This window comes from Epinephelus lanceolatus, chromosome 10, assembly GCF_041903045.1.
Source record: "Epinephelus lanceolatus isolate andai-2023 chromosome 10, ASM4190304v1, whole genome shotgun sequence".
In the NCBI taxonomy this organism is placed as follows: domain Eukaryota; kingdom Metazoa; phylum Chordata; class Actinopteri; order Perciformes; family Serranidae; genus Epinephelus; species Epinephelus lanceolatus.
In genome coordinates this window covers 3,843,910-3,867,612 of record NC_135743.1, presented here as the reverse complement: position 1 = coordinate 3,867,612, position 23,703 = coordinate 3,843,910, and the positions used below count along the sequence as shown (strand labels likewise).

Below are 23,703 nucleotides of genomic sequence, written 5' to 3'. Positions count from 1 at the left end.
TTCATCATCTTCTGATTCTGTTGACTTTTTCTGACTTTGTCAGATACTATATTACATTTAGACAAAAGTACATGTCTCCTCAAAACTAAAAAAAAAAAGGTAGCAGCCATCTGGAAAACACAAAGGTAATTGTTTTCATAGTGGTCCTCGAGGAAGAATCAGAAAATACTTAACTGAGGTTTTTCCTTTCATCAAACATTTAAGATCATAACCTGCTCGGTTCTCTCTTTCATTGGCTTTAAAGGGTTCTTTGACCACACTTTTAATTTCAGTTCGTCTAACTCACGAAAAATGATTGGCTTTTGGGGGAGCCCTGTTTTTGGGGGTGGAGGGTGGGAGGGTACTGTACACATTATCACTCACACATGAATTTATATTATTCATGTTTATTCATTATCATTATCATTATTATATTTATATTTAATTGTTTATAGTATTAGTATAGTATTTCCCTTTTATACTTATGCTTCTAAATGCTCGCATACTGCTTGAAAAATACACTATCAATATATTTGTATTCATACAGAGAATATTAAGCCTGAGATAATAAAGACACAGACACATGATTCACTGTTACAACATTTTTTAAATTGCTCTCCGCTGAGAAACAATAAAAAACCTAAAGCATGGTGGGCAAACAATGGTTTGTGTTACACTGTTAAACAGACCAGAGCAAGGCTGCATCTCATGACTTTTATGGACCAACAGCCTCAGATGTTGTTCTCATGGAAAAATATAGCGGGGTAACTTTTCAACAGAAGGAAGAGACAACAGACCAAAACACAGTTACAAAGTGCTTTACAAAACCCAATAAAAGACAAAGCTGTAAAACAAGATAAATGCTATAAAAACAGAATATATGTAACACAGTAAAACACACAATAATAAAGCAGTTTAAATCTCCAAAAGCCAATTTTAAACAAGTAGGTTATCATAAGTGATTTAAAAGATGAGACTGAGTTTGCAGCTTTGATCTCCTCAGGCAGGTCCTTCCTTGAGCTCTGACTGCAGAGAATCTGTCACCTTTGTGAATTAATCTAGACCTTGGAACAAAAAGAAAAGATTCATCTGAGGATCTCAGGGTGCGAGAGGGAACATAGGGCAATAAAAGATCTGTTATATAACTTGGAGCAAGGCCTCTCAGGACTTTGTAAGTAATCAATAAAGTCTTAAAATAAATTCTAAAAACAACAGTAACCAGTGTAGGGAAGCCAGGATCAGTGTGATGTGGTCATGTTTTCTAGTCCAAGTCAAGATTCTGGCAGCAGAGTTTTGGATGAGCTGGAGGTGCGAGAGGCTTTTTTTTTTTTTTTTTTTTTTACTGATGCCAGAGAGCAAGCAGCTTGAATAGATCTGAGTATCATCTGCATACAAATGGAAACTGATATTATATATGTGTATAACATGCTCAAGAGGGAGCATTTAAATTGAAAAGAGAACCGGACCTAGCACTGACCCCTGAGGCACCCCACAATAGACATCAGTTGCACCAAACCTGGCGTCGGCAACACCCATACACTCAGTCATCTCATCAGCCATTAAGTATTAAAATAAGTCATGTCAGACTGTAGAACAGACAGCTGACATAGAGATTCCTCATCATCACTCTCCACAGTTTATTCCTTTTGCCTCAGCTGAAGTTCAGCACTCTGGAGAGGCATGGATCCACCTCACGGAGAGCAGCGATCAGAACTGAGCAGGCTTCAGCTCCCTTTCTTATTGCTGTGTCGATCACATCTCGTGCTTTGTCTGCTCTGGTTTTTATTCTGGCTGACTGAACTTCAGCATCATTGATCACGCGGTACTGAAGAAGTTTATCCAGAAGCTGGTTCAGAACAGGTTCAGACACTCTGTTCAGAAACTGCGTCCGAACTGAGAACAGTTTCTCGTCAGCTGGGACACTGTCCTCTGCTAGGACACCTGTCTGTGGAACTTCCCCTCTTGGAGCTGAAAGATATCCAGATCATTTTTTTATCAACCAACAATCACTTTTAAACAGAGATCTCTCAAAAATGACAAAATTGTAAAGTTAAACGGGAATTAAATGTCGTTTTAGTTTCCTTCAGCAACATATCTGCTCTGTAAATCACTTTTTGTTTTATCCTGTGAGAAAAAAAGGAGAAATTTATATTTGTTGTCCCCAACATTCAAGCCCTCCTGTGCAGAGTTTGCATGTTCTCCCTGTGTCAGCGTGGGTTTCCTCCAGGTGCTCCAGCTTCCTCCCACAGTCCAAAGACATGCAGGTTAATTGGTGACTCTAAATTGTCCGTAGGTGTGAATGTGAGTGTGAATGGTTGTCTGTCTCTATGTGTCAGCCCTGTGATAGTCTGGTGACCTGTCCAGGGTGTACCCCACCTCTTGCCCAATGTCAACTGGCTAAATAAAGAATAATATGAGATGAAGCAAATATGGAGGTCCCTGAATGTGCATGAAACTTACACATATCTTTTCTAATCTGGTCTATCGCTGGGGTGTAACCTCTGACATCAGTTGAAGGGCTGCTGCAGAACAGTGAAGTCTACCTGTCAGTAAAACGTGACGTCTCCAGACCTCTTTCCGCTCATGGTCCTGCACCATCAAAGTCACTCTGTCTGTGTTTGTCGTCAGGAAAACTTCAAATGTTGGATGAAAATTTGGTCCATGCCTTGACTGAAACGCTTCATGCTGAAAACCAGAAGCAACGCGTCATTTTCGTTCTGTTTTAAAAATGCGGCCCAAATACTGTATTCATGATCATTCTGTTTCAAAGCATTGGGAGTGCACAAGAGACCTGACTTACCTCAGGCTGTATTGTGAAGCCCTCAGGTTCACAGTGGACACTGTAACTTTGACCAAAGCTGAGATGACAGTTGGAGGAGATCTTGATATGCTCAGCACCTCCTTGTTGGTCCATAACCTTCAGTAAAAGGACATTATTATAAGTTTAGTTCATGCTCAGATAGTCAGGACAATTCTTTTTACAGAGAGCATTTAAGAACACTCTATCCAAGAAATGCCACCTCATCATGGTGGAGGGGTTTGTGTGTCGCTGTGATCCTGTGGGAGCTGTGAGGTCAGGACAGAGGCTCCTGGTAGGGTCTCCCAAAGCAAAGTGGTCCCAGGGGAGGTGTCAGACTAAGAGTGCTTTAAAGACCCCATATGAATCGGCAAAAAAGGAGCACTGGGGCCCCCTCCTGGAGCCAGACCTGGAAGGGGAGCAGCTCACCAGTGTGTGTCTGGTCTACATGGAGTCGCTGCCCTGTGGGCCCACCACTCGAGAGAATAGGCACGTTGGATGGTAGGCAAAGGCAGGAGCCTTGGCGTAGTGACCCCTGGCATCTTAGACTGACTCTATGGATATGAAACTCATCTCTCTGGCAGGTAAGGAACTGGAGCTGGTGCGGGAGGTGAAGCGGTACCAACTAATTATGGTTAGTTTCACCTTCACACAAAGCACTGGTACTGGACCTGAACTCCTGGAGAGGGGCTGGACAGGTGTGGGGAAACTCAAAAGTTCCCGGCTGGGTGCACCTGTGTGGGATTTTGGCTGTTGTGTGGTGCACCAGACTTCAGTTCAGAGTACCTGGCCATCTTGAAGTCTCTGAGTGGAGTGAGTGACTGGGAGAGATACCATCTTGGGACTCTATAGTTCTACTGAGGTACTCACGTGGGCAATGTTAGATAAACCTGGAGGGGGGTGATTGGGAAGAATACCCCTGGATGGATGGATGGATGGATGGATGGATGGATGGATGATGGATGGATGATGGATGGATGCATGGATGGAAAAATAACAAATGCTGACTGATATGCTTTACACAGGTGAGAATTACAGTCAATTAAAAGCATAATTACGAAGATATACTGTAAGTAATTTAAAAGAAAACATTGAATAAATAGTAAGAAGTATCAAGAATGACAGTGGCAGACGGAAATACAGAAAAAAAAAAACTAAAAATGAAAGCATAAACTGAAGATTTACAGTTCGGATTGATTTAGATTTTTAAATCAGCATAAAAAGGTTCAATAAAAGGAGCTCAAGTTTGGGCTGATGGTGAGCACATATGACAAATAGCTTTACCTCCTGTAGAGGGATGTTGTCCTGCAGCAGAAATACATCCAGTACTCGATGCCCTAAGTACGGAGGTCGGAGGAACAGCAGAACTTGGCCATTTATTGGCAGTGAGATGTTCAGAAACCTTGTGATGTAATCCCAGACCAGACCGAAGGCAGAGAGGTTTGGGACCTTCACAACCACATGAGTGTCTGTAATCTCCAGTGGCTCCAAGATGCTCATTCCATCGTCAGTGACGTGGACAACAGACAACAGGCCATCAGTGAGCAACGCTGTGAAAGCAAAGAACAGGTTAAGGCCAACCTAATTAATTTCCACTTGAGTTCCAAGTTGAAATCAATCTTTTGTTATTAACTCTGGAGCCTCCAAAGGATGTGCGGGTTCACCTCTATCCTATTTATCATCTGTCTATCTATGTATACAGCCATGTCTTTACCATCCTTTGTTTCACAGTGCGGGAGGTGGAGCTGACAGACGGCAGCAGCCTCAGAACACTTGATTTCAAACAGCGGCCCTGCAGCCGTCTTGCCAGCTGGCTGGAGGAGGCTCTCATCCCATTGGACAGTCCTGTACAGCAGCTCCGCCTCCTGAGCCATAACAAACACCAGTCCTGTCAAATCACACTGGAACACACCTGGACCAGGACACCTGAACCTGTGGGACACAAAAGAGTTGAATAAATACGACAAGCATTTATTAGCCTGTAAGGCTGCTTTTCCACCAAACACTTTTGGTATGGTACCTTTGGAACTAAGAGTAACCTTTCAGACATGGTACCTAGACCCTAGATCCGTTTAGCGTTTCCACCGCAAATGGTACTCTTAAATGTGGGCGGGATTGTTGTCACTTTTCCATTTTGCAGCAGCAGCCTGGTAAAGATAGACCCTACGCAGTGCCCTGTAGCAACTTAAATTCAACCAGAGCAAGACAGAGCGCCGGGTTCTGATCCTGGACTACTCTCTTGCTCTGAGTCCCTGCCAGATCAGCACACTTAAGTCCCGTTTCCACCAAATACTTTCGGTGTGGTACCTTTAGAACAAAGGTGAAAGGTGAAGGCAAGCTCAGGGGTTTAGTGTTGCTGGAGCCCACAGGAACGACGCCTCACTACACTTTTTTTTGTCTCTGAGTAGATTAGAATTAGAATATATGCAGTTCACGTAATCCAGTAGAACTTAATATATATTTTTAAACACTTGAAGATCCACTCATTACTAAAAGTGTCTGTCATCCAAGAGAGACAAGAAAAACTGATGGAACGGTCAAAGTTGTCATATTGAAATTTAAGGTGTGCTGATGGATTTCCATTGTCAACTCATGCATTGAGTAACATTACAAGTAAACGTTCCACCTTAAAAGTCACCGGCAGTCGGCCCAGTGAATGAAGTTATTTTTTCTCAGACTCCAGCTGCTGTGAGAGGCAGCAAAACATCCTTTCATTTTATAGTTACAGTTTAGTAATAAAACTCTCCACAGTATGAACAGTGGTTACATGAGCCTCAAAACCAGACACAACTCAGCCCTGAGCAGAGTGACCGTCCTCTACTGACCAATCAGACTGCAGTGTTCACAGCTCCACCTTTTAGTACCAGATCTGTGTGCTAGGTACCCCAACAGAGGGGGGACCAAACATGGGGACGCTAAGGAACGCTTCTGTTGGGACCATCCACAACTTTTCACAGTGGAAACAGAAAAAATGCATACCAAACTGAACTGAACTGCTTGACGGAAACGGGGCTTTAGTCACATCATCTGTTTTCACTGACAGGTTTTCATCTGCAGTGCAGGGCAACTGATTGTAGTGTAAGGTGTGATTGACGCAGGCATGCTGCCTTTCAATAGAGCAGGGATTGGTTCAGTTCAATTAAAAGAAGTGTTATCAACATGGAAAACACATTTTCTTGGCCAAAGCAAATGTGAAATAAAAACAAAAATTGTATGTACTGTAGGCAAAGATCTACCACAATCCGGTTTATAGACATGCTGCTGCTGATTGGGTACAACTCTGACAAACCCACCAAAAGACAGAAAACAAAAACGTTTATAAAATATCCTTTTTTTTTTTTTTTTAAATATCTGTGTACTTATAGACAAGGCCTTAAAGGGATTACCTGTATGTAGATTCAGTTGTGTGTTCGGGTGAGAAAGATGATGGAGCCTGGAAAAAAGAAAGGCACAAAGATATCATGGAAATCAAAGTTCAGTTAAAGTTCAGTGAACACAAGCCACAATTCTCCGACCCCTGTTTGCTTGTATACAAAATAATTATGTATTATCTGGTGTTGAAACCTCAACAAATGTACTTCACACTGAACAACTGCTCCTCGCTAACCTTTTTGTCATCCTCGGCAAGGTTTGTTTTCACGTCAGGTTTGACATCAGAGTCGTCTGATGGGGAGAAGAAGTGAACGAGAACAATAATGCAAACTTGACTGTGGGTGAGAAACTTTAGCAGCCCAAATTCTTGAATATTTTCCAAAAACTCTGACAAAAAACTGGAAAAGAGGAATATTTTGCTGTATGGAGAGGACATGTTCATTCTAAGATCAGATTTTAATAGCTTGATGACTCAGGGTCATTATTCAGTACTCACATATTTTGTGCTTCTTAGCTCTGAACACCTTGCCACTGATCCTGTAGGGACAAACACAATCCCAACAGTTATAGATTAAATTTAGAATAAATGTTTGTTCTGTGAGCTGTAGAGTCCTGACATGAGTCAACTGATCTTATGCTTTGCATCTCATCACATCGTCACCACAAAAACTACAACTGACTGCAGACATTCATGTTCTGAGCCTGCATTAAAGGAAATAACTAGTCATTGGTCTTAATATGAAAAATATCACAGGAAAACAAAAAAAAAAAAACCTAATTTTTTTTACTAACTGTCAAATCCCACATTTCTGTTAAAAAGTTGCAACTGTCTGTAAATGTTTCTTGGCTTTGCATTGTCAGCTTGCATTTTATTTTTATTTATTGTTTATTGTTTGTGGAACAAAGAAAAGAAACATGAGATGAAAGATAAGGAGAAAATCACTTATTTGTTGTGCTAGGCTAGGATACCCCTAGATGGTAGAACTGGAGGGATACCCCAGTGTGAGTAAAGCATAAACATCCCTGTGTTTATTACAATAGTCCTTACTGACCTCAGAGTCTCCAGTCTACAGTCTGGATTCTCCACATGAGAAGAGAGTAGCTCCACTCCTTGTCCCAGTAAGTAGTTGTTACTCAGGTCCAGCTCTCTCAGACAGAAGGGGTTGGACTCCAGAGCTGAGGCCAAAGAAACAAAGCCGATCTCTGACAAATGGCAGCGCCACAGTCTGAATGGAGAATAAATGACATCACGTGTCAGTATGCCCTGAGCATAACATGAACCAAATCATGTGTTAAAACTGCCTGTAGCATGCAATGGTTATAGTTCAATGTAAATCATTCATTTTACATTATGTTCAAAATAAACCTAGAATTAGTGCCTTGAGGTTGTATGACTCAATGCACCAGACAAGCTGCAGTTACAGTTTTCATCCATATCTACAAAAACATGGATGCTTCACATACATCTTCCCCCCAACAGCACAAAGATCTACACAATCAGCACAGTTTCAAGGTGGACACCTAAGATTGGTGTCACAGTTCATTATCTGACCAAATGCCCTTCTGTTCCGGAGATGTGATGTTGAGTAATGCCCAGTAAAGTGTTTTTGCAGAATATTATGACGTAACCCTAAAGTTGACCTCTAACCTTTAAGATATATATACGTCATCAGATCATCATTTTATCCTTTTAAACATTTGTGTGAAATTTTGTTATAATCAGTGTATGAATTCCTGAGTTATGGCCAAGTATGTTTTGTGAGGTCACAGTGACCTTGAACTTTAAACCTCAAACACAAAATTCTAATCAGTTTATACTTGATTCAAAGTAGACGTTTGTGCCAAATTTGAAGAAATGCACTCAAGGCGTTCTTGGGATATCATGTTTACAAGACTGGGATGACTGGATGGACGAACAACCCAAAAACATGTTGCCTCCAGCCACAGCTATCACTGGTGCCGAGCCATAAAAACTATATTTGGATCACAAGTATTCAACTTTATTTGACCAAGGTCTCTAACTACTTTTGTTTTGAAAGACAAAGAATTTTGAATGTCTCAGTTATTTAATACTGGGGAAAAAAATGACCCAAGTTGTTTTCACCACATACAGTGGTATGCAAAAGTTTGGGCAACTCTGGTCAAAATTTTGTCTACTTTGAATGGTGAATTAAGTAGAAGATGAACTGATCTCCAAAAAGCATGAAGCTAAAGATGAAACATGACTTTCAACATTATAAGCAAGATCAGTGTATTGTTTTTGTTCTGAACAAGTTTAGAGTGAAAAAACAAAAGGAGCACTGTGCAAAAGTTTGGGCACCCCAAGACATTTGAGAATCTCAGACAACTTTTCCCAGGGTCTCAGACCTTAATGTGCTTGTTAGGGCTCTGGCTTGTTCACAGTCATTGTTAGGAAAGGCTGTGTCCTCACCACAAAATGCAGCGACAGAAGTTTGCAAAGGAACATCTGAACAAGCCTGATGCTTTTTGGAAACAAGTCCTGTTTTTGGACACAATGAGCAAAGGTATCTTTGGCGGACAAACTGTTAAACCCGGGGGTGGATGGATGATGCTTTGGGCTTGTGTTGCAGCCAGTGGCACGGGGAACATTTCACAGGTGGAGGGAAGAATGGATTCAGTTAAATTCCAGCAAATTCTGGAAGCAAACATCACAGCATCTGTAAAAAGCTGAAGATGAAGAGATGATGGCTTCTACAACAGGACAGTGACCCTAAACACACCTCCAAATCCACAATGGACGACCTCAAGAGGAGCAAGCTGAAGGTTTTGCCATGACCCTCACAGTCCCCCGACCTAAACATCATTAAACATCTGTGGATAGACCTAAGAGAGCAGAGCATGAAGACGGTCCAAGAATCTCTCAGAGCTAGAAGCCTTTTGCAGGAAGAATGGGTGAAAATCCTCCAAACAAGAACTGAAATACTCTTGAAGTTCTCTTGCTTAAAATATTGAATAAAGGTGTCTTCTTTAACTTCATGCCTTTTGGAAATCAGTTCATTCTTTACTTATTTAACTACTCCCAGTAAACACATTTTGACCAGGGGTGGCCAAATTTTTGCATGCCACTGTGTAACACAAATAATGTTGACTTGAATTTATTTAAAACTAAATGATACCAGAATCAAAGGGTGGTCAATGAGCTTTTCAGTGCTAATGTGGAATGTACTTGTGATAAAAGAAAGAAAAGAAAAGTAGATGTTGGCTGTTTTCATTAACACAGTGTGCAAATTAACAGTAACTTTCCTAAATAATAATAATAAGAAGAAGAATTTGTTTGTTTATTTGTTTGTCACATGACATTAATCATATAACTAATAATGTTTTGTATGTCGTCACAAGGACAGACGTAAAGAATGATGAACTGACCCCAGACGCTCCAGTCTACAGTGTGGACTCTTCAGAAAATCACACAGCAGTTTCACTCCTGAATGCGTCAGGTTGTTGTCACTCAGGTCCAGCTCTCTCAGATGGGAGGGGTTGGACTTCAGGGCTGAGGCCAGAGAAACACAGCTGTTCGCTGATAAACTGCATGAACTCAGTCTGAATAAAGAATCAATGATTTAAATTAAAAATAATTTATCATCCTATCAGACAGGTTTTAAGATATGTAGCTCAAAATCACTATTCCATAATCAATGAGCTTTGCCCTAAAATGAGCAGAGTCACTTTGTCATTCACAGGATCTCAGAATCAAATTTAATGCCAAGCAGATTTTTGCCTTAGTACAACTCTATACATGTAAGTTGTGTTTGTATATAAATGAGGTTTATTTGTTAATTAAACAAGATCTACAGTAGTAGCAATGACCTGACCCCAGACTCTCCAGTTTACAGTGTGGACTCTTCAGAAAATCACACAGTAGCTTCACTCCTGAATGCTTCAGGTAGTTGTCACTCAGGTCCAGCTCTCTCAGATGGGAGGGGTTGGACTTCAGAGCTGAGGCCACGGAAACAAAGCCGATCTCCGACAAACTGCAGGATCTCAAACTAAATAAAGATTAAAGCATGTAGGTAAAACATCATTCATAATCCCATCAGATCTTTAACGTGTTAAATGTGTAGCTCAACAAAACTGTGTCCTTATCAGTGAGCTTTTCCCTAAAACAAGTAGTGACTTTGTCATTTTGTTACTGTGGATAATCATCATCAGACCTCAATGTTATTATTGTGAAAACACATTGAAATTAATGGAAACCAAGGAAATATTTCTACTTCAGCAAACTTTATCAATTTGAAACAAATATTAGGTCAGATCATCTTTTCTGTCTTAGAAAGTAGGTTGAGTGAAAACTGGGTTAAGAAACTTGAGTTTGTTAACCCTGAGATGAGGGAAACTCTGAGTTTTCTGTTCCAGACAGAGAACAGACCGAATCACCTTGACATCGCGCTAACAACAACAGTCACTTACTGGTAGAAAACTGGCAAATGTTCTGAATTGTGGAGAAATGTAAAATCAGCAAACTTGTTTCTGTTGTCATTTTCAGCCATAACTGTAACTCTTACAGAGTCAAACACAAAGTTAACAAGACTAGGTCAGATCCTAGTATATGGCGTATCGATGTTCGGTCATGGACTTTCCACATCAAGATACGACGTGCAAGGTACCCTGGGTGTGTTGGTTGGTGATGTTCTGGTACGCCGTGTCAAGTTCTGGCTGTTTCATTTTTCAAAATACACTTGTGTTGTTCCGAAATGTACAGTTTGCATACAATCTCTTTCAAAATAAATCGGTATAACACCATGAACTGACTTTTTTTTTCTTTAACAACAGGAAAAAAGAACAGGTTTAGGAAAAAAGAACAGGGTTTAGCTTTACAATCTTACAGGAAGGGAACACCAGTCTCCAAGGTGAAAGTTGGTGATCGTTGGACCCATCCACCACCCCTCCCATTTTGTTCCGCTGCGTTTCCCTCTGATGCCGCCAGGTGCCTTAAACTCTAACGCCAACTGGTCGTGTATCACGCTGACAAGGACCGCTATTTTCATCAGTGTCTGACGCCCAAAGTCACTGACCAAGCGCGGGATTTCAATGACATTGGAGTGAGACCAGGTTGGTCTTTTACACTGGTGGCCTATAAAGAAAATGCTGGGCCACATGATTTTTTTTTTTTTGCTGCAATACTGCAGATGGCCACTGGGAAAAATTTGCTGCAAGGCTAAGCAGCTTTCCTGAGGGCCTGAGGCTGACGTGGAAGTCAGGGTTGTCCTGTTTCCCTTGTCAATGACATATTTCCATTCCCCAAACTGTCACTATCTACACAGCACTAAATAAGACAGATAATCTGTGAAAAAAAAGTCTGATAGTCTGATTGCAATTTGCAAGTTTTCAATCTCAGGATCATTAAACTCAGAATTCCGGGTTAAAGTCAGAGTTTCTTAAACCTGGTTTCTGACCCAGGCTCCTGATCTTCTGGATTCAGGTGTGACCAAAAGTTATATGCATACATTTACTTAAACAACCAACAGTTTCTTTTCCACAGTTCTTCCACAGGTATCTTTTGAGACTTCAGACTAAATTTGGTACAAGAACAATGAAAAAATGGACAAAAGGTCATTTATAAATGTATGGATGTAGCTACTGTAAGTTATGTTTGTACATAAATTACGTTCTATTGTTAATTGAACGAGAAAGTCTTTGAACTGACCCCAGAGTCTTCAGTCTGCAGTGTGGACTCTCCAGAAAATCACACAGCAGCTTCACTCCTGCACCCTGCAGGTGGTTGTCACTCAGTTCCAGCTCTCTCAGATGGGAGGGGTTGGACTTCAGGGCTGAGACCAGAGAAGCAAAGTTGTTTCCTGACAAATGGCAGCTCCACAATCTGAATAAAGAATGAAGGATAAAGATAAAAACTAAATTATCAGAAACAATTAGATTTGCTCGTGTTTTAAATGTGTAGCTCAACATAACTGTGTTCTGGTCAATGAGCTGTTCCCTGAAATTAGTGGAGTGACCTTGTTAGTCTGTTTTTGTGTTTTTGTTTATTATAATGCCGGCAATGATGTAGATAAAAATCCATTTATAATTCATCATCAGATCTTCAACAACCTTATTCATATCCTTCACACACAGCCTCACATTGACATCATGTTCACTGTCTGATGGTCCACGATCTGAGTGTGTGGAAGCTGAGCTGCCCTGTTAAAATTTCATTTCTGTACTTTTTGTTACTCTATCAATGGTTTGTTTGGAAAGACAGAACGTTTCTGAAAGGGTTGAAATTTCTTTGTGCTCAGGCAAATTCCAAAAATGTATGAATGCGAAACCTTGGTCAAGGATTTGAATTCAATATATACCAAAAAATAAAAATAAAAATACGCCCCAGTCGGTGAACTGACCTCAGCGCCTCAAGTTTACAGTTTGGACTCTCTAGTCCAGCAGACAGCAGCTTCACTTCTGAATCCTGCAGCTTGTTCTCACTCAGGTTCAGCTCTCTCAGATGGGAGGGGTTGGACTTCAAAGCTGAGGCCACAACTTCACAGTGAGGCTCTGAGAGTCTACAGCCAGTAAGTCTGCAACGACACATTTATTACAAAACATGTGAGAGCACTTTATGTTTATTTATGACAAAAATTGGACATTAGGGGTGTGCCATATCATATCGTTCACCATAATATTTAATCTGATGGGGCGTTGGTGGCTTAGTGGCAGTGTCACCGCTGATGAGGAAATACAGCGAGTGCTGGACGGAGCAGTGAGTGATAACAACCCTGCCCACATTTAAGAGGACTGTCTGAACAGACCGAGGGTCTAGGTACCATGTCTGAAGGATTACTTTTGGTTCCAAAGGTACCATACCGAAAGTGTTTGGTGGAAACGGGACTTAAGTGTGCTGATCTGGTGGGGACTCGGAGCAAGAGGGTAGTCTATGATCAGAACCCGGCTTGCTCTGGTTGAATTTAAGTCGCTACAGGGCACTACGTAAGGTCTACTACTACAACTACTATTATACTGTGATTTATAAATGTAATCACATCTGGACTTACACTGCCTTTCTGCAGTTCCTCACAGCTGGAATCAGTTTCAGACGTCCCTGGTCTGATGTGTTGTACGTACTCAGGTCAAATTCATCCAGAACCTCCTCTGACATCTGTAACATGTAGGCCAGGGCTGAGCAGTGGACCACAGAGAGTTCTTTCTCTGATCTGTTCCCTGACATCAGGAACTCTTGGATCTCCTGATGTACCGAGTCGTCGTTCATCTCCATCATACAGTGGAAGATGTTGATGCCTCTATCAGGAGAGATCTCATACACGTTCATCTTCTTCAGGTTGTTGATGGCTCTCTGGATGATTTCTGGACTGTTGTCTGTCTGACCCAGCAGGCCTCCTAAGAGTCTCTGGTTTGATTCGAGAGCGAGGCCATGGAGAAAGCGGACAAACAGGTCCAGGTGCCCGTTCTTACTTTGGAGGGATTTTTTCATGGCAGTTTTCAGGAAGTCATCCAGGGATGGGTAATCAGGATCACTGCCATCACTGTTGTCCTTGTCCATGGCACCCCGCAAGAAGTCACCCAGGGATCGGTAATTATTCCAGTCTTTCCCCAGGAAGTCCTTGAGTACCTCGGTCTTCCTGTTGGTGAAACAGTGGAACAGGTAGACTGCGGCCAGAAACTCCTGAACGCTCAGATGAACAAAGCAGTAGACTGTTTTCTGGAAGATCACACGCTCTCTTTTGAAGATCTCTGTACAAAGTCCTGAGTGCACCGAGGCCTCTGTGACATTAAGACCACAGCGCTCCAGGTCTTCTTGGTAGAACATGATGTTTCCTTTCACCAGCTGTTCAAACGCCAGCCTCCCCAGCTTCAGAAGAACATCCCTGTCAGCCTCCGTCAGCTCCTGTGGACTGGTCTCATGTTCCTCATCATACTTCTTCCTCTTCCTCTTTGTCTGAACCAGCAGGAAGTGTGAGTACAACTCAGTCAGGGTCTTGGGCAGCTCTCCTCTCTGCTCTGTAGTCAACATGTGATCCAGAACTGTAGCAGTGATCCAGCAGAAGACTGGGATTAGACACATGATGTGGAGGCTCCTGGATGTCTTGATGTGTGAGATGATTCCGCTGGACTGCTCTTCATCACTGACTCTCTTCCTGAAGTACTCCTCCTTCTGGGCATCAGTGAAGCCTCGTACTTCTGTTACCCTGTCAACACATGCAGGAGGGATCTGATTGGCTGCTGCAGGTCGGGAAGTTATCCAGACGAGAGCCGAGGGAAGCAGCTTCCCCTTGATGAGGTTTGTCAGCAGCACGTTGACTGATGACTTCTGTGTGACATCAGTCACAACCTCATTGTTGTGGAAATCCAGAGACAGTCTGCTTTCATCCAGGCCGTCAAAGATGAACAGAACTTTACAGACAGCGAGCTCCTCTGCTGTGACCTTCTGTAATGTTGGATGGAAAACACGGAGCAGAGTGAGAAGACTGAACTTCTCATCTTTGATCAAGTTCAGCTCCCTGAATGAAAACGGAATCACCAGACTGACATCTTGGTTTTCCAAACCCTCGGCCCAGTCCAGAGTGAACTTCTGCACTGAGAAGGTTTTTCCAACGCCAGAGACGCCGTTCGTCAAAACAACTCTGATGTGTCCCTGTTGGTCAGGTAAGGCTTTAAAGATGTCGTGACACTTGATTGGAGTTTCATGGAGGGTCTTTATCCTGTGGGCTGTCTCAAGCTGCTTCACCTCATGTTGGGTATTAACCTCTTCACTCTGTCCCTCTGTGATGTAGAGCTCAGTGTAGATCCTGTTGAGGAGGGTTTCACTTCCTGTTTCATCAGTTCCCTCAGTCACACGGTCACATCTCCTCCTCAGACTGATCTTATGTTCATCTAAAACCTTCTGCAGACCACTGTCTGCTGAGAGAGAAGGAAAAGTGTGAGACTGAAGAAGATGGTTTTCAAAATCTGGTGAAGAAAATAAATCAATAAACAAAAAATAGAAAGGGTTTTAAATATTAGGATTTTCATAAAAGTCTTAAAGTCTGTGATGTACACGACGACAAATAAATCAAGACATAGGTGTGGACATTTCCAGTCACTTCTCTGTCAGCTCCACTAAATTTGTGCTAAATTTATGCTCTTTTGTCTATTTTGCAAGTGTTGATGGTGCTTTTTGAGGTTGGCTTGGGACGGTGGTGATGTGTGCCTATGAGTCACTCACTGGGATGAAGAAATCAAATCACAAGTAAACTCTGTCTGCCGACTTCTAGCGGGGTCTGCCCATTGGTCCGACAGCCCATTGTTCCGACCGTATTAAACCCATTGTTCCGAAGTCACGATGCCCTGTGGTTAAGGTCTGGTTAGGTTTAGGCACAAAAACCACTTGGTTAGGGTCAGGAAAAGATCATGGTGTGGGTTAAAATGAAAAAGAAAGTGGCAAACACATAAGCCGTGAGCCTGCTTCGCCTCAAGCCTTTCCCAGCTGACCCAGAGCTGGTTGCGGCGCACCATCATGGTAGAAATACGCCCGCCGGGAGCCATTCAGCACCGTGGAGAGCTCCCCACACAGCCCAGACCCCAGAGTTAATAACAGGAGGTTATGGTGTTTCATTCTCTCCTCTCTATGACACTTGTATCTCGACCAGTAGCCTACTTTTGTTGCATTTGCTGATCCTCTATGGTACACAAATACAGTATAGCCTAGTATAATCACATATCGGAACAACGGGACATCAGACCAATGGGCTGTCAGAACAATGACATGGCGCCCTTCTAGCTGGCTACCTACTAGCTAGCCAGGTTGATGTTTTCAAATGTAAACATCACTAAATATCAATGAAAGATGGAGAAGATGGCACCAGCTGAGCAAGCAGCCTGCTGGCCATTGTACAGGTGTTGGAAAATACATTGGATGACCTCCATGCTGCATCAGTTACCAACAGGATATCAACCAGGTGACTCTTTTCCTATATGCAGATCTGACAGACTAGAGGACTGTGGTGAGAGAATGAGAGGAGTTGTGGCTTTATGGTGAATAAGGACTGGTGTGACGGTGGGAATGTAACATGCTGTCCTGTTCCTGCTGCCGATCACTGCTAGAGACGGTTCAGAGGTGGCTGCATGTGTTCATGAGGAGCGACCATGCTGCCCTTTTGTTGAGGTTGGGATGTGTGGACAGTTAAATCATTGCATAGTCACAAACCATAGATTGCCAGAACCATCCGGAAACGTGCAATTATACAGCAGCAGCCAACAATGTGAGAGGACACAAAAAAGGACTAAATCAGCGCACCAGTTAAAGGAGCTGATGGGGTCACATTTCACTGGTTGCGCCTTGTATAATTCCATGTGACAAATAAATGACTGATTCATGTGAAGAACCCTCTTTTTAGACATGATGGCATCAGGCTATGGCTCAAGAGGTTGAATCACACATCCACTAATGGGAAGATCGGAGGTTTGATCAAGTCTGCATGCTGAAGGGTTTTTTTTTTTGGTAAGATACTGAACTGTGCATATGAATGTTTGACTGATGAGCGGTGGTACCTTGTGTGGTAGCATCAGCCACCACTGCATTAATGAGTGTGTGAAGGGGTGAGCGTAACATGTAGTGTAAAAGTGCTAAAAATGGTTGGGAGATTATAAAAGCGCTATACAAGTGCAAGTTCATTACCCCTTATACCCCGGGGAGGGGTCTAAAAGGAATAAATGAAATGAATCAGAAGGCAGATGTACAGACTTACGTTGTACAGTGCTGGTCTGACTGACACTACACAGGGGACAGAAGGAGTCTCCTGATGAAGCAGACTGGTCCCAGTACAAGGTGATGCACTGACTGCAGAACCAGTGTCCGCAGCTGGTAGAGAGTGGATCCTTCAGGACGTCCTGACATAAAGCACAGGATGATGGCTGCTCCTCCACAGAAACATCCCTCCTCTTCCACTCCTCTCTGTGGAGATGAACAGATTATTTATTATACATTACATTAGTGTTGACCAACCTGAGGCTCAGCAACTTTCCCTACCAGCCTGTTCTCATTCCCAACTCATCAGAAACCACATGTTTTGTCAGTGATTTTAGCATTAGAGCTGATGCAGAATGGTACCTTTTGTTGCAGTATGATACTCCGTGGGGTGGCGTCAGTTTATAATGCCACCAGATAGCACCAGTTTGAAATGCCTCACATGGCAAAGTAATTGTCACAGTTATGCATTCTTAAAATCTTACAACAACATTAATTTAAGTAATAATATTATAATAATAATAATAACGGTAATTGTGGAACAGTACTTTGTAAGTATATTTGAATTTATGATAGTAAATGTATGTGACAATAATAATCATATGTGTATAATAACAGTAGAAGTATGACTAATAATAACAGCAGTAGTAGGAGGCATCAGGCAGGACCACGGCAGCAGCACAACCACCACACACCATCCAGGCGTAGCCGCAATACGAGGTAACCTGCCTGACAGTGGAGCACAAAGGCTCCAGAGAAGAAGCTGAGTTAGTGACATGCAGTAGAGCCAAGTTAGCAAGATGCAGTCGGACGTCAATGTTAGCAAATGAGGAAGAACCAACTTTTCAGAAATTGAGGAGAGAGAGAGAGGGAGAGAGAAGGAGAGAAGGTGTATTATAGGGGGGTCCTCCGGCAGACTAGGCCTAAGTCAGCCTAACTAGGGGCTGGTACAAGGCAAGCCTGAGCCAGCCCTAACTATAAGCTTTATCAAAGAGGAAAGTCTTAAGTCTAGTCTTAAATGTGGAGACGGTGTCTGCCTCCCGGACCGTAACAGGAAGATGATTCCACAGGAGAGGAGCCTGATAGCTGAAGGCTCTGGCTCCTGTCAAAAGACAAATATTGGGGCGTTGGTGGCTCAGTGGTAGAGCAGGCGCCCCATTTACAAGGCTGTTGCCGCAGCGGCCCGGGTTCGACTCCAGCCTGTGGCCCTTTGCTGCACGTCACTCCCTCTCTCTAATCCCCCCTTCACACTTGTCTGTCCTATCCATTAAAGGCTGAAAAAAAATATCTTTAAAAAAAAAAAAAGAAAGACAAATCTTGATCAAATGTTACTCCAAGGTTTCTTACGGTAGTGCTAGAGGCCAGAGCAATGCCATCCAGAGAAACTATGTCATCAGATAAAGAGTCTCTGAGTTGTTTGGGGCCAAGAACAATAACTTCAGTTTTGTCTGAATTTAACATCAGGAAATTGGTGCTCATCCAAGTTTTTATGTCTTTAAGGCATTTTTGAAGTTTAGTTAATTGATTCTTCTGGCTTCATCAATAAATACAACTGTGTATCATCCGCATAACAATGGAAATTTACAGAGTGATTTCTAATGATGTTACCTAAAGGACGCATATATAGAGTGAATAGGAATGGTCCGAGCATAGAACCTTGCGGAACTCCAAAACAAACTTTAGTACGTAAGGATGATTCATCGTGAACATTACACATAAAGTGGCTGGTAAGTGTAGTGTAGTAATTATACCCATAAAGAAAAAGGTTCGTCCTGTGTATTTGAATTCATTCTTATTCTTAAGACCTTATTGCTGTGGGGGTAAAAGCTGTGTTTCAGTCTGTTTGTCTTGGTTTTGAATCATCCTGAGGACAGATGGTATCCTGGGTGAGTACAGTCTTTGATGATGGCCGAGGCTCTACTGAGGTAGCGGGTGCTAGCAACCTCTTCTAGGAAAGGAAGGGGACAGCCAGTGTTTTTTTTGTGCTGTGTTTATTACCCTCTGCAGAGCCTTTTTGTCTGCTGCTGTACAGCCGGCGCACCAGACTGTAATGCAGGGTACTCTCAATAGAAGCACGATAGAATGTCGCCAGCAGCTGTTCGTACAGACAGTTTCTTTTCAAAAGCCTCAGGAAGGGCATGCATTGCTGAGTTTTTTTGACAGCTCCATTTTAACTTATATAAGAACAGTATAATTTAGACACCAAATGTATTAAATATATTTCAAAAGCAGAAGAATGAAATGATCTAAGCTTCCATTTAGTCAACATCCCCACAGTGTCTCATGACAGGAGAGAATACTGTGTGAACTTGATGTTGAATTTGTTTCTGGTCCAGAAAAGCATCAGTGACATTCGATCACTGCTGAACCACAATGGTGACAGTAGGCTCTAAATATTGAATTTGGCCTTGATCACACAGGAAGCATTTAATAGGTTGCAAAACACAAGCCGCACCACGCTGCCTTTTTTTTAAAATTAAATGATGATCACCACCACCACCACCACCACCACCACCACATCACGTCCTTACACTAACCCTCCTGTTTTAACAGTAACTAGTGTGTAGTTCAAAATGTCAGTTAAAATGTTGAGGCAGAGGGTACTGTCTGTAGCTCTGGTTGAGGGTGAGAGGCTGTCAGCAGATAAACAGAGATCTGTGTGGGTACATGAGACCCTAAAAAAGAGGCTGGATCTTGGGGAGTACCACCAGTTGGTCCAGGAGCTTCTCCTCCATGATGGACGTTTCCTATGGAAGTTTTTACTCAGCTTTATTATTTGTAACCCACACAAGACAATCTACAAATATGTACCGTGATCCACAAATATTTCACAATCCACAAACATGTCTTTTTACATTTGTGTTGTGTAAAGTCATATCCACAAAAATACAGCGTGATTTGCAAATGTGCAGAACTTACTCTGTAAACACGTACTTTAATTTCAAATAAAAATATGACAGGTTTTACAAGTATGAAGAGTTTCACCACAGCAAATACAGTCATGTTTACGCATCTGTGGATCCATTTTTACACGTGAAACTGGTTTTGCACATTTTGCTTCCTGTGAGTTTGTGGGTCATGTGACATTTGTGACTTCCCTCCTGTGTATCATAATTTCATTCGTTGCAGTTACTCACAACATCAGCAGTTGGCAACATTCCCTCACACGAGATAACTGTACTAAGTAGGCTAAAACAAAGAGCCTATCGAGCATTCGTATCCTAAACAACAATAACAACTGGACACAAAAACAGAAGTCATATTATTTTGTTTCCAGAGAGTGTGGTGAATTCATGCCTTTAAGTATGAGCACATATTTCTTTTTATGTTGAATGTTTGAAATAAAAATGGATCATTTGTAAGGATAATATTATCACGATGCTAATTTTCAGTAGCGCATCAATGGTAATTCCCATTATGTGTTAGCATCAAGCTAATTGACTAATTTGACACAGGGTTGCAGTGGTGGAAGAAGCACTCAGATCTTATACTCAGGTAAAAGTGCAAGAAAAACAAAAAGTACTCATCATGCAGAACAGTCCGTTTCAGATCAAATAAAACTGCTGATGCATTAATGTGTTCATCACTTTAATGCAAAGGCTGGTAAATATGTTGCTTTTGTTTGCAGTTAGCAATCAAGTCTCATGTTTATCCATCATAATTTATTTGTTCATTATATATATTGTTAGTCTGAATCTGCAGTTTGCAGTGGTGGTGGAAGATAACGTACATTTAGACACCACTAAATCCCCCTGAATCTGACACACTGGACCTTTAATTAAAAAAATAATAATCAAAATAGAAGTCTTCACAACAAACCTGAAGACAGCCAAGGGCGTTGAGTTATATCTATTGATGTTTTTTTTACGCCACAGCTTCACTTCACCGTTCTCCATAATGTAAAATCACATTATAAAATTCCATAATTACTCATTAACCAAAGTTTATGTTCAGTTCTTTAAAGGTAAAATTCTTTTTTTGCTCTTCAAATGTGCGGCGTTTCTACTTTCACACCACACTCCTTTCAAAAATATTTAATATTTCCTCTCTCAGAGCTAAGCACACACACCTCAACTATAAAATACAATTTATTTTTTTAATCTTTATAATCCACTCTTTAAATCAGCATGGATCAATTCCACTGAAGACAAGTTTCCCAAACAGAAAATATTACTGCTTAAACTTTACCTTTAAGTGAAACAGGGTGCTGCTAAGTGTAGTAAAAGCAAGCCGAATTAGAAAACAACTGAATTAGATGCAGGGATAATATTCATAAGAAGTAAATGAGGAGAAATAAAACCTGATAGATTTTTAGGCAGAGTTTGGTTTGCAACACTAGCTGACGAAGAATGCTGTTTTTATCTAACAGCAAAAATAAATTCTAAAAGTTTAAACAAAGAGGAAACACTTCTCATGTTTCAGGGACTTTTTTGATGTACTTGTACTTTACTTAAATATTTCCATGTTGTGCTACTTTGCTCTTCTACTCCATTACATCTGAGAAATGTTTCACTTTCCCCTACCCTACATTTATGTGATACATTTAAGTACTAGTCAAACTGCAGATTAGTGCCAACAGGTGATTAACTGTCTGTTTCTACTGCAAAGTTTAAAGAAGAGCTTTGCTGAAGTTAATTATAGTTTATTATCTTACTATATAATGACGAAAACTCTGTCTGTGTGTCTGTTCCACAATTTTCTCCTCACTGACTTGGTCAATCCATGTGAAATTTGGCACAGTGGTAGAGGGTCATGGGAGGATGCCAATGAAGCAATATTACATCAATTGGCCAAAGGGGGGCGCTATAGCAACCCATTGAAATGTCAAACTTTGAATGGGCATATCTCATGCCCCGTATGTCGTAGAGACATGAAACTTTGCACAGAGATGCCTCTCCTCATGAGGAACACATTTGCCTCAACAACCCATAACTTCTGCTTATATAGATTTTCCGCCATTTTGAATTTTTTGAAAAACACTTCAAATGGATCTCTTCCTAGGAAGTTTGAGCGATCTGCATGAAACTGGGTGAACATAATCTAGGGACCAATATCTAAAGTTCCCTCTTGGCAAAAGTTGGAAAACTTACTAAAACTGAGCTTCTATAAGGCAATGAATATTGCGGAGGGCGTGGCTCATCACATAAAGGTGTATAACATCTCAAGGGTTTCACCCATCACCACGCAACTTTGTAGGCATATGACCACACATAATCTGAGGGGACCCCTCCATTATTGACCCCATCAAACAAAATGGGGGCACTAGAGAGCTCATTTCTTATCTAGGCCTAACCGCCATATGGATTTTTACTAAACTTGGTAGATATGTAGAACAGGACGCCTCAAGGTGACTGGAGAAATTTAACTCTAATTGGCAACTGGGTGGCGCTATAACAACAGAAAAATGCTTCAAAATGGCTAAATGTGACCGATCGCTGTGGCTCCCCCTGTGGACCAATGTTGGTGTTGTTTCTAATGTTTGGTATGACTAAGTCATGGTATGGTATGCTGTACATAATCACGGAAACTGTCAGTGTGTCATTCTGTCAGTCAGTCATTCTGTCTGTCCCACGTTTTTCTATTCACTGACGTGGTCAATCTATGTGAAACTGCACATAGGCATTGAGGACTGGCATAGGTAGAAGGTGACAAAGCTACCAATGGGTATGGACTAGTAAACTTAATTGTGCACTTGACAGTAAAACAGGAAGCTGCTGACACTCAGCTTCCAATTTCTTCAATCAGTAACTGCTGACTTCCTCTGTTCTTGTTCAGCTGTTGCTCAGAGGGATCTTTGTCTCTGTCAGTTGTCAGTCTGGTTGAACTGTTGAACAGCACTTTGTTCTCCATGTACAAAACAAAGCATTTATACTAAATAACATTTATCTATAAAGAGGACTTTTACAGCCTAAAAGCATCAAAGACCATTCAGACATCCTCTCACACCTGGAGCACATCAAACTGTGGCAGCAGATTACAAACTTTTCAACAGTAGTGTAAATATGTGGCTCTTCTAATTACATCCTGATGTTAATTTACACCATAAATAGAGACAATGGGCCTCATACAGGAAACAATGTACGATCAGAGGTGTTTCATATTTTGTTAGTACCCACTGATATCTGGGATATCACCAGTGTTTTCTTATTCTTGTTCTTCTTTGGAAAGAGAACATTTATCAAGTGGTGAACTGAATCGTCCTCAGGTCAGTGAACCTTAAAAACAGTTTCTTACTTTGTTGCTGACGGTCCAGGCTCATAACTGAAGTCTTCAGGCATGTCTGTGTAAAGTTCCTCAGAGGGACAGCTGGAAACTGGAGACCCTAACCTGTCCTCCCCTTCATCCAATTCACTCATCTTCTCAAGTGTGAGAGGTAAACCAGCAGCACTGGAGACACAGACACAGTATGTAAAGTTTATTTTACATTATTCAAACCATGAGTATTTTCTAGTTATAAAGATGTTGAACTTTGACCAGATTAAATCTAACAAACAAGTCAAAGTTCAGACGGTGGCTGATCTCTGCTGCTGATGTGTCACGTGAGGAGTAAAAGACTCAAAAACAGGAAAAGACTCTTGCCTGCTGATTTCATATCTGTAACAGTATAAAAGACTAAGCAATTGATTTGGAGAAAAAAAATCAGCAGATTAATCAATAATTGGAGTGATTTTAATTTGCAGATTTATTATCAACACTCACCTTGTCTCAAACAGTTTTCTCCTCTGCTCAGTTGAGTGTACGTTGGATAGACTGACTTCCTACTTTCACGTCCTTCCTATTTACACTGCCTCTCCTCATGTCAAAATGAGCTTTACTAGCCAAGTGTGTATGTTTGTGTGTGTGTGTGTGTGTGTGTGTGTGT

The 23,703-nt window shown here is 41.6% G+C and overlaps 1 protein-coding gene across 6 annotated transcripts; it reads right to left on the bottom strand.

Annotated features, from left to right (window-relative positions):
- Window positions 1-566: 566 nt before the first annotated feature.
- Window positions 567-23,703, bottom strand: LOC117266052 (protein NLRC3-like). Of its 6 annotated transcripts, XR_013492145.1 has the most exons (18): window positions 23,541-23,692; window positions 23,076-23,228; window positions 16,843-17,048; window positions 13,153-15,064; window positions 12,505-12,678; window positions 11,814-11,987; window positions 9,982-10,155; window positions 9,536-9,709; window positions 7,201-7,374; window positions 6,645-6,685; window positions 6,384-6,439; window positions 6,163-6,209; window positions 4,491-4,708; window positions 4,061-4,326; window positions 3,647-3,666; window positions 2,780-2,896; window positions 2,523-2,664; window positions 1,811-1,947 (listed from the first exon to the last, which is right to left on the bottom strand). XR_013492145.1 is itself a non-coding variant. In XM_078171310.1 (17 exons), exons 2-17 carry the CDS (start codon window positions 23,195-23,197, stop codon window positions 1,631-1,633), a joined length of 4,314 nt encoding a protein of 1,437 aa, XP_078027436.1. In that variant the 5' UTR covers window positions 23,198-23,228; window positions 23,541-23,686; the 3' UTR covers window positions 567-1,630. The 6 variants fall into 6 exon arrangements, 5 of the variants coding, with proteins under 5 accessions (XP_078027436.1, XP_078027437.1, XP_078027438.1 ...); XM_078171310.1 differs by lacking the exon at window positions 3,647-3,666 and having other exon boundaries at window positions 567-1,947; window positions 23,541-23,686; XM_078171311.1 differs by lacking the exon at window positions 3,647-3,666 and having other exon boundaries at window positions 567-1,947; window positions 13,153-15,016; window positions 23,541-23,685.

Coding starts and splice junctions, on each gene's coding strand:
- LOC117266052 (XM_078171310.1), bottom strand. CDS start 23,197: ATGAGTGAATTGGATGAAGGGGAGGACAGGTTAGGGTCTCCAGTTTCC. Junction 7,375..9,535: donor TGTAGACTGGAGCGTCTGGG/GTCAGTTCATCA, acceptor TTCTCCATTCAG/ACTGTGGCGCTGCCATTTGT. Junction 6,210..6,383: donor TTGCCGAGGATGACAAAAAG/GTTAGCGAGGAG, acceptor TCTTTTTTCCAG/GCTCCATCATCTTTCTCACC.